This window comes from Astyanax mexicanus, chromosome 19, assembly GCF_023375975.1.
Source record: "Astyanax mexicanus isolate ESR-SI-001 chromosome 19, AstMex3_surface, whole genome shotgun sequence".
Taxonomy (NCBI): domain Eukaryota; kingdom Metazoa; phylum Chordata; class Actinopteri; order Characiformes; family Acestrorhamphidae; genus Astyanax; species Astyanax mexicanus.
In genome coordinates this window covers 34,476,874-34,488,506 of record NC_064426.1, presented here as the reverse complement: position 1 = coordinate 34,488,506, position 11,633 = coordinate 34,476,874, and the positions used below count along the sequence as shown (strand labels likewise).

General features: G+C 36.4%; 1 protein-coding gene across 1 annotated transcript; it reads right to left on the bottom strand.

Annotated features, from left to right (window-relative positions):
• Nucleotides 1-864: 864 nt before the first annotated feature.
• LOC111192061 (nuclear factor of activated T cells 2 interacting protein) lies at nt 865-9,711 on the bottom strand. The gene is made up of 9 exons (XM_022668502.2): nt 9,642-9,711; nt 8,133-8,252; nt 7,468-7,522; nt 6,431-6,563; nt 5,400-5,480; nt 3,314-3,569; nt 2,854-2,998; nt 2,486-2,598; nt 865-1,209 (listed from the first exon to the last, which is right to left on the bottom strand). The coding sequence occupies exons 1-9, from the start codon at nt 9,651-9,653 to the stop codon at nt 1,048-1,050; spliced, it is 1,077 nt and encodes a 358-aa protein (XP_022524223.2). The 5' UTR covers nt 9,654-9,711; the 3' UTR covers nt 865-1,047.
• Between the last annotated feature and the right edge of the window lie 1,922 nt (nt 9,712-11,633).

The window sequence follows — 11,633 nt, the reverse complement described above, 5'->3', positions numbered from 1 at the left end:
TTAATTTATGCAATGGTAAAACAGGTTCATGCCAAATGTTTCTTGTTTTTAGCCGAGATATATGTATTGGGTATAAGATATAATGTATGAATGAGTCAGGCCTTTTTGCTGGTGTGTGACGAAGACAGCATAGTACCCCAACCTATATTTAACACTTAGGTACATATCTCACCTTATATTGCACACATATCCACAACAACCTACTTTATAGAAGTAATATTATTTTTTGTTTTTTGACAAGTTTAAAACCTAAGAAAAAAAAAAAGAAAACCTCAACTAGCACACATAAATGCTGAATCAGTGTTCGATTCAATTCACTTGGTCTTGCGAATCGACTCAAAAGAATCGAAGGAGCAGAATCACAGCAGCCTGTCCTTTACTGCCCTAATCACAGTTAACAAGATATGACCAAGTAAATATCAACCTCACATGATAAGCCTCAAATTTCCTTGCTATTACAGTGTCATGACAAACAGAGGTACAAGGCAGCAGTATCTGAACAGTTCCTGACTTATACTGAGATATCTACTAAGAACTGCTTTTAGAAAAAACTATGTAACAATGTAATATAGAATATCACAAGTTTAGTTTATGTAACACTTGAGGAATAATTACTATTAAAAACATTTTCTATGTAAAAATCAGATTATAAAAATACACAATCAAATCACTTACATGTTCCCTCTTATTATTGATCAAAGGAAAGCACTTGATCATGCTCTGACCAGCAGTAAATCAATCACTTAACAGTTTAATCATTAAGAGGACACATTAAACACTGCCACTGTTGGTTCCAGTGCAGTATGCAAATAATCCACATTCTCTACCTGAAGATGCCTCTTTATTCACTCACACATTCAAGCCTTTAACAGAGCAGTAAGTGCTTTATTTGGAAAACAAATTTGGATTTTTTTTTTCATTTAAAAATACATCAAAAATAATTCAAACTTTACAGTGGAAACAATATTTATGTACATTTTATTTCATTAAAAACATTCTATGTAAAACATTATTTGTAGAGAAAAGGTCTGACATTGTTATTGATCATTAGTTCCAGACTTCAATAACATCACCATTTTCCATGTCCAGCTGTGAAGGAGTTTGATTAGGAGTCACCTTTGACCCATCGAAAAGGAATTTGACCTTACGCTTGGCAGCAGCAGACAGACCTGATGTATATTGTGTGAGGATTGAACCTAGAGGATCATCCTGAAAGAGAAAGAGGGAAACTGTTATAAGACAATGACTGATAAAGTCATAAATTTCAATATTATTTTTTTTATACTAAATTGAACAGTATTCAGTGACCCAAATATTATTAGACCAGTGGTTTACAAACAAAACTGTGGGTCGTTATGAGAAAGCTGCACCAATGTACATGAAATAATTTTAAGTAAATCCTACACTATTCTACTCTGAGACCAGGTCTATCTGTGTTGAGTATCAGAATCATATCAAGATATAGCCAACCAGAAAAATAAATACAAATACTATAATTTTAACCCCTTCAGGGGGCAAAGAGATGCATTTGAAAACACATAAAAACTTGCATTAAAATAAACTTTTTTTAATTTAATAGCTAACCACCACCACGGCTGCCTCTTTTGCATTATTATAGCAAGTATAATACAATGGCCTCTTCCAACAGCCGACAGATCTTTTATTGTGAGAAACTGCCCTCTTGTGGATCTAATGCTTAAAATCCATGTCAATATAAAGGACACATAAGCCCTATCTGGATGGGATTAGTTTCTCAGGGGGACGTCTGTGAAAAATATTTCACACTTCTACTCAGTGATAAAACTCCTGCATCCAGACTGCAATTTTGAGTTTTAAGTGAGTTTTCTCGGTCACATGACATCGCGTTCAGTACCTCCTCCATGTCCACTTGCTGTTGTGTTTACATGGTAACATGCGCCCAAAGTGTAATTATGGTGCGTGGCAGTGGAGAAATAGCTATTTTTTTTAACACTAGGTGAAGAAATTCAAAGATGTGGATCCAGATGGAACTAAAATGAATGAAGGACCATGGAGTTCATTAAAAAACAGTAGGTAATTCAGTCTGTAATTTTCTCAGAGGACATCTGAGAAAAACACATACACGGTCAATCTGGACGGGAATAAAATCGCAGAGGACCTACCCATAGAAGAGAAAATTACCCCAGGAACCACTGGGAAACAAATTCCTCCCGAATAGGGCTTTAGATAGATATGTATATGTATTAAATATATATTAAAGCATGCCTCTGTCAACCTAGCATCTTCCATTTTCTAATAAAATGGAGACAATCATATAACAATCATGTCTTTGCTTATGGACTGCATCTGCGGTTAAATGATAATGGTAATTCGATTTTCTGCCAGCATGTTCCTTTTGGGTGTCTCCATGACATTTATAATCACTGCCTTTTAATATATATATATATATATATATATATATATATATATATATATATATATATATATATATATAAAAGATGCATACCTTGTGTAAGGAATATTCTTGCGCAGATCCTTTCTCTTTGCCCTGCAGTCGCACAGTAATTAAATCACGGCTACTGTTTTCTTCTTCTTTGTCCTCTGTTACTACAACACAGTCTGAGGAAGAAGACATTAACAGGAATGGGAAAAGAAAAGGGACAGTTTTCAGAGTAGACGTGTACGTCGCCACAATAAATGCAATAAATACACCAAAGAGTTCCAAGCGGTTTGTGTGTTTGTCCCTGTGAAAAGAGTCAATTTTGTTGTGCAATAGTTATAAACTAGACAGGCAGTAACACACACCAGGCATGATAATAAATGACTACGGTAATAAATATCTTATTAATTTCCGTATCAATATTTTGCACTTACCTATGATGTCAGCAATGCCAAGACCTAACTCAGCAACTGTGGATTGTGTGGGGAGCTCAGTCTCTTGTTTCAATAACAAGATTTGAGATGGTGGGACTTTAAGTTTGGCAGATAACTGATCCACAGCTTGGCTCAGGGGAGCTGTCTGTAAAAGTAAAATCAGATTATTTCAAATTGTTCTATCTCATGTTGTATCTCTTGGTATAGCTTATGTTTTGTTACTTTCTTTAGCCTTCGTCCACATGCATCCAGATATATTATATATTTTTGAAAATATTTAATTTTGAATTGAATCACTGTATGGGGTGATAGTGTCTCATAAATAGAGACATCATAAACAATTAAGAAAACGTTCACTCCAAAAGATGCACTACTACCTAAATAAAGTTTAATGCGGGTCACAAAATTAGATTATAAATCTAAACAGAGCATTATAGATTTGCATTCTACATGACATTACCGAAAGAAGTGGAATTCTATGCACGTCTGTTCTCCAGCGGAATTTCAGAGAAATTTCCCGGGCAGGACCTCTGGGCTCAGGTCTGGGCGCACGCCTTTTCTGTTTATCCTCATTGGAAACAATGATGATGTCGTCATCATCATCAAGGTCATTTCCAGAGGAGGAACAGTCACTATATCCAGGATCGTCATCATCTTCTCTTTCAGGTGACGGACAAAGGAGGGAGTCGATTACCTCCAGCCTCCTGTTGATTTCTCTAGGAGAACAGAATAAAATATTCAGGTGTGCATTTTACTGCCTGTACTGTGGAGACGAATAGAGTGTGATGGAATTATTATGCACCAACAGGATTTTGTGTACTGACACGAGAGATATACTTGCTGTTTGGCCATGTGTTTGTGTACACAACTTTCTCTGGGAAAACTGTTCACATACTTGCAGAATTGCTACATGTTACACTGGAGTTTTCCACTGGAAGTGTAGTGGTGTAGGTAATTAGGGACTTTTGGGCCTTAATGCTGAGCTGCAGGCTGCTTATGGTTAGAGATGGGACCGATCCGATACAATATCGGTATCGGGGCCGATATTGATGTAATCCGACGAATCGGATATCGGGCGGGCGCTGCCGATCCACTTACCGATCCATATTCCAGTCCAAAGCTTGAGCTGAACAATAAACCCGCCATAACGTTAACACAAAACGCATCCCTGATCAGGATTCCAGTTTAACAGTTTACCCTGAACCCCCAGCAGCTTCAGTCTGCGGCTGACTGAGTAACTTTAGCTGTTTATCTACAAAAAAAGTCCATTATCTGGAGAGTTTTCACTTTGGAAACGCTGTACAGCAGAACGGTACACGTAAAGTCAGCGTCTGAGAGGTAAACAGATTAACACCAGCAGTCTGTTAGCCTAGCTAGCACTGAACTGGCAGCAGCTGCATTCCGGTGTTGTGAAGGTATGAACTACAGACTGGAGTAAACTATATTCATAATCCACATATCCTATAAAACCACAGCATCTACAAACACTAACCAGCACAAACACACCCATCTGTTATTAAAAAACAGTCATTAATTTAGTTCGGAAATACAGTTAGCATTGCCACTTAGCCGTTAGCCATCTCCATTAAGATCTGCAGTCTGTTAGCCTATAGCAAAATCATTCCGGCATTGTGAATGTAATAAATAACTATCTTAAGTGAACTACAGCCATAATCCACATCTAATATCAAACCACAGATCCTACCAACCCTAACCAGCACTAAGAAATCAATCTGTTATTAAAAAACAGTGATTAATTTAGCTCGGAAATACAGTTAGCATCGCCAGTTAGCCGTTAGCTATTGCAGCTAATCCTCTATGCTACCTGTCAAAATAAAAGTCTCCTGCACAACCGTTGCAAAAAATGCCCTGAATTTAATATTTAACGTATTTAATATTTTACTTTTTTTATATTTAATAAAAATTCAAACATTTTATTTGAAAGGAAACTATTGTGTAATTGCATATGAAGTGTGTCAAATAAATGACTTTTGAATGCATTTACATTAAATGCACCTGTGGATACTCTTAAAAGGGCTGTGTGGTCTGTTTCAGCCTCATTATTTAACCTTAATCATAGTACTATTAATAAACTAAAAGTATCGGTATTTGTATCGGTATCGGCAATCTTATATCAGTTTTATATCGGTATCGGATCGGAGCTGAAAAAAGTGTATCGTCCCATCACTACTTATGGTAATGTGCTTTCTGCTTTCTCTATCCCCCCAAAAGCAACAGAAACAGCTAAACATGTGAATTAAATGCTGAGAGGAAAAATATTTAGATATTCAGTGAGTAAAGGTGTAATCTGTTTTGTTGTGCAGACCTGAGTATACTTTGCAGTGACCAATTAATGATGCATCATAACTGAAATACTGCGTCAACAATTTTTAAAATAATTTACGTCGTCCAGCTGTGAACTGCACATTGAGTATATGTAGTGTTAATTTTTAAGGATGTGCAAAAATGCCACAACATAGGATACTTAACGTAGCAATCATGCCAACATGTAGTTAACAGCAAGTACATCTCACTCAGTCACTCACCTTATTTTTTTATCTGCTCGTCTAGTTCGTCTGCCAGGGCTAAAGGTAGGTGGAGGTGGAGAAGGGGATTGCAAGGTGTCTCTGAGACGAGGAGGAGAAAGGTGAGAAAGAGAATAAGAAACAATCAAGCAAGCAATTCATTAATTAAGGCCATATAATAATTATTTACAATAATTGTTTAATCCTTTTAAAATTAAATTTTCATCATAAAACAATTTAGTCTTTTAATATGAAGTAATTTTGTTACACCAGTGTACTGTCAGATCTTTAGTACATATCAAGTGTTAACAACAGAGAATAGTGAGAATGCTTTTAATCTTAACTTACATACATTTATATCAAGTCTGATGTTTGTCAGTCTGTTCACAATCTTTTTAATGTGACCCACATTTAAGATTTGATTCGCCATTTGAATTATTCATAAACAATCAAAAAACTGACACAGTTTACTTCATCAGCATCACATAAACTAACAAGGAATTCCAGAGTTTGATGTCTGGGCTTATAATCACTTGATCACATCTCATTTGCTGTAAAAAGGGCATGTTATTTAGCTGCACCCACATCTTTGTTTCTTTAAATATTACAATTATTTTATATTTATGACCAAATATTTATGGAGTCTGTTGACAAATGTCTTGAACATGAACGTTGCATTAATTTTATTCTGGTATAAAACTCGCATTGCAGCCACGCAGATATGTATCGAACTACAATACCACATATCAATAGGCAAATCAGAATTGTCACATATAAAATGCCACAGTGTTCTTCGCAGACTGATAACTCATATGTTTCACATATAATAAAAAAGATCGGATTTGGGTCACTTTTACTTGCTATGTATAAACATAGCTTTAGTAGGGGTACATCACGAGCCTTCTGTTTACCATGATATTAAATGCATTTGCATTGTCTGAGCATGAAAGATTGTCAAAACTCATTTAAATAGTGTTTAGAAAACCCCAAGAAGATTAAATGTATCATCACAACCCCATTCACTTTGTACTGTTATTTAGGCCAAAACGTACTGTTTCTGGTTTTGGCTCTTTTGTTCTGGTTGTTCTGACTCATCCTCTGAGTCACTTAAGGTTATGGCAGTTGGCTGCTGTTTAGTCTTTGGAGGAGATGGAGACCACAGCCTGGCTTCCTCTTCATCACCATCTACAGGAAATTACAAACACAACACAGAGCTGGCTTTTAATGTTTACCCAATGATAATTAGATCAAAACTAAATTACAAACACAGTTCCAGTCAAAAGTTGGGACACACTTTAAATTCAGTGGTTTCTCATTATTTACAAATAATCTGCATTGTAGGTTAATATCAAAGTAATCCAAACTACGAATAAAAGTATACAGAATTATTTAACAAACAAAAAAGTATTAAACAACTCAGAACATGTTTTATATTTTAGATTCTTTAAGGAAGGTCAATAGTTGTGCCTTATCATGGGTTCATTACTAATTTCTTGCCCTCTTAATGTGTTTAAGAGCATCAATAAAGTTGCGAAGAGGTAAAGTTGGTATACAGACAATAGTATCTGGGAAAAATTCAAGAACTTTGACAGTATCCTCAAGTGCAGTTGCAAAGATTGTCAAAAACACGATGATGAAAGTGGCTTTAATCTGGAAGGCCCCACAAAAGAAGAAACAAGAGTTTACTCAGTCGCACAAGATCATCTGTTCATCTGAGTTAACAGCCTCAAAAACAGCTAGTTAACAATACACCAGATAAGAGCACCTAAATGATTCACAGAGTATTTTGGTTTGTTTAAGACTTTCAAGTTAACTACATGATTCCTTATGTGTTCCTTCGTAGTCTGAATGACTTCAGTACTCATTCACAGTGTAGAAAAAATAAACACGTAAGAAAGTGTTTTTAAAACATTTTACATTTTGTAACACAAACACAGTACAATAGGTTTAATGAGTAGCCCAATCCAGTCATGCAAATTCTTTCTTCTAAAGATGGAAAACTGGATTAGATACAGATTAAATGTGTTGAATGTGTTAAGTGTTAAAACAAAGTCAGTACTGTCGACTGCTTTTAATAATGTAGCCATACCCGTGGGGTCCACTTGTTTGAAGACGGCTGGCTTCAGCTGTAGGCTGCTGTTAACCTGAAAATATTTTAATGACCATTAGACCACAGTAATGGCCATCAGAAGTATGTAGAGTACAGAAGTGTAGAGTAAACTCTAACAAACTTTTGTTGAAGTAATATTATCATTATTATAGTGCAGTCAACATTAACACACATGATTTATTTGGGAACTTAATTTTTACACTTGAATTTTACTGCCATTAGCCGCTGCTGAATGGTGATGTGTCCATGGTCTGCCACTTTTCATGAAACTGACCAACTGACACTCAATAGAGACAGACACCCATCTCATCAGAAACCTGTCAGTCTTTTTCAGAGAGAGAGGTGTGTGTAAATAGTTTTCAGCTGCTGGAGTTTCTGCAGTGCTTTTGGGAAGCAGCAGTGGCCATTGAGGAGTTCTAATTTGTATAATAAGGTCATCCGAAAACAAAGGATCCATTACACTATGTTTCGTCTAATTCCCAAAATACAGGGAAGTAAAGATTTTCTTTATGAATACTGCTTACAACTGATACCACTAATTATTATCATTTTTACAAGACAAATATCACATATAATAAGTCAGTTTAGCAAACAAGCTATCATACAATGACAAGTAAAGAAGCAGAATCAAACCTTATCATTACCTTATTTGAGTAAATAGGTACAGATGTGATAGCCGAAGGGTCAATAACTCTCCTGCGTTTGGCAGGGGGGTTTGGTCTTCTCGTCGTTCTAACCTCCCCATCACTGTCGCTGTCTGAGATCTGGATTGCAGTCAGATTAAATGACAGTTAGCTGTAGGGGTTAGCGATATGGCCCTAAAACAATAATACGCTATTTCATAGTATTTTTGAGATAACGGTACTCTATGACAAAACACTGATGAAAAAAAAAAATATTTTAAAAATACACTAGTGCAACAAAATGAGAATTAAATTATATTATTGCATACAATATGATATGGCACATCCCTAACTGAGATATCTAAAAAAATCAAGAATTGTATCAGATTTGTAACAGAAGTTAATAATCCAGAATGTCATGATACTAATAAGCCTTCCATATATCTCCATATATACAGGATTAAATTCTCTAGTAGATATATAATGGCTAATAAGAACAGTGTGATGTTTTTGTTGTTGCTAAAAACATTAAAAAAGTAGTACCCTGATGTGATAATTAGGGGTGAGTGATATAAGGTGTTCTGTCGAATTGTCCTACCCATCGATACATGCTTCCCAAATGTACTGCGCATGCGCTGACCTACACAATTTAATAATTTCTCGTGTTTTTTATTTGTAATTAATCTGTTTTAGGGGAGGTTTTGTGCATTAAACAACCTGGATGCACGGTCATTGCACAAAAGTGTAAATGTAAACTAATAATTACGATTATTCTCATAAATATATACAAAAGCAGCTCAAATCTAATAACGTACTACTGACTGAAAGTTCACTGGGTACATGCCTTAAAATAGTGCTTCTTTTGTATTTTTACAGTTAAACGTACATTAGGGCAGCACGGTTTGACAAGGTAGGACAATTCGACCGAACAGTGGCACCATATTTCAGGGTATAATATAGTTCACGATATTCAAAATGTTGGTAATTTTGCGTACGATACGATATGCCACACCCCTAGTTAGCGGTCCATGAAGACAGCACGTGTGGGGGTACCTAATAATTGAAACTGAAAGTTAGCTTCCATTACTGTAAAACACATCCAATCTAACTGTAACCAGTCTGATCCCCCTCAGAGCAAGTGTGCGAACAACTGAAACATGCGGGCTAAACTTCTACAGACTTAATTTGGTCACCAAACTAACCAGTGACTTTTCCTCCGCGCTGTGCGGATTATACGCGTTTAATCGTCAATATTTACAAACGTTACATACAGGCTGTTAGATAACCTTGCCAGTTAGGCTAACTGACACACACACACACACACACACACAGCGCTAACACCAGGTTAGCTCACCGGACAGTAACGTTACGGAGTGGATATGCGGCTACAAGAAGCCACAGAAGCAACTACCGATCTTATTACGACGGAGTTCCGATATTAAACTATTTCTCCACAGATTTTATTATATATTTCACCATATAAACAGACAATACAGCCCAGAAACTCGAAGTAAACATGTAGAGCTTTACCACTTCAGCCATCTTTCCCGCTGCGCCTCGTCACTCTGTCACGTGACGAACCGTACTTCTGTTGCGCGAGACCACGCGCGCATTTTTAACATAAGGTGGCATTTAGTTTAGATTTTACCTTAAAAATGATTCCTAAAATAATCTCCTAACTCGCCTAATGACAGTTTTAATGGCTATTTAATAATTAGCAGTGGTTTAAAGGGATAGTTTTTTCATACACTCTAGCAATAGAACAAATCAGCAAACAATCATTTACATTACAACAAACATTTAAGATAAAAAAAAAAAACAATTTTAACAAACACAATTTGTACAGCACTTCATGCGAGCTTTATAGAATAAAATGCAGACTAAAAAAACAGAATAAATCAATTATGCAATAATTATAGCCTTTAGGCTTTATTAATAAAAAAGTAAACTTATATTAAGAGAAAAATAGCCATGGCCAGCATTATGAGGAGATGATCTATACAAAAAAAAAATATTAAGGTGATGAAATACGTAATGTTATTTTGCAAATGTTGCACCTGACCCAGTTAAAGAGCGATTCTATACTTTTTCCTTTGAAGTGGATATATTTAGATCATACATGAGGAAATATTGTAAAGGCATTCAATTTGAATGTCAGTACATTCTATAACACTTAATAATAATGGATTTGGGCATCTCTAAGTGTCATTTTAGGCATCTCTGAATGTCCTTTTTGGCATGTCCAATTGTCCTTTTGGGCATCTCCACATTTCCTTTTTGGCATCTCCAAGTGTCATTTTGGGCATCTCCAAGTGTCCTTTTGGGTATCCTCAAGTGTTCTTTTGGGCATCTCCAAGTGTCCTTTTGGATATCCCCAAGTGTCCTTTTGGGTATCCTCAAGTGTTCTTTTGGGCATCTCCAAGTGTCCTTTTGGGCATCTCCAAGTGTCATTTTGGGCATCTCCACATGTCATTTTTGGCATCTCCAAGTGTCCTTTTGGGAATCTCCAAGTGTCATTTTGAGCATCTCCAAGTGTCATTTTGGGGATCTCCAAGTGTCCTTTTGGGCATCTCCGAATGTCCGTTTGGGCATCTCCGAGTGTCCTTTTGGGCATCTCCAAGTGATGCACGGCACGCATTTTTACGCACGGGATGCGTTTTTGTGCACGGCGCGCGCATTTACGCACGGGATGCGCTTTTACGCACGGGATGCGTTTTTACGCACGGGGCGCGCTTTAACGCACAGGAAGCGCCCTTACTTACGGCACGCGCTTTTACGCGCGGGATGCGTTTTTACGCACGGCGCGCGTTTTTACGCACGAGACTCGCTTTTACGCACGGGATGTGCTTTTACGCACATGGCGTATTTATATGCATGAAAAGCACTTGTTATCATAGCATACTCTATTAAGCACAGAATGCCTTTTTATGCATAGGGCGCGTTTTTAGGGACGCAATGCAGTTTCTATATTTAAAAAATAACATCTTTTTGTGTTTATAAATGTGTTGATGTATGCTTCCCCAGCAATCAACAGCAATACTAATGTGGAGAGTCTTACATCACCTTAGCTTTCTTAAACATGCATCAGTTTAGCAACGGCACCTGGTCTCTTGCCAACCAACTTCCACATATTACAGCAGCAGTGCAATTAAAGGGCTCATCTTAAAGCAAACAGCATACCAATTAGGGATGCCAACCATCCCATAAGATACAGAATTATCCCGCAATGGGGAAACTAAAACAAGCGTTCTGTGTGGTATCTCAATATAATGAGCCGGTATCTCAAATAAGTTAGTATCATAAAAACTTTTTCATATATAATTAAGTAGAGATAAAAAGATCATTTGAAAATACTCACGAAGGTATAAATCCATTAGTATGTAACATGAATGCAAAAATGTAAATGTAAAAAGTAAATGTAATTGCCATATATATCCATAGCTTTTGAATTGCATTTTTTTTTTATAAAGACAAATTTAAGGTCAACAGTTTTCCTATAAATGATGTTAAGAGAAAATGTGG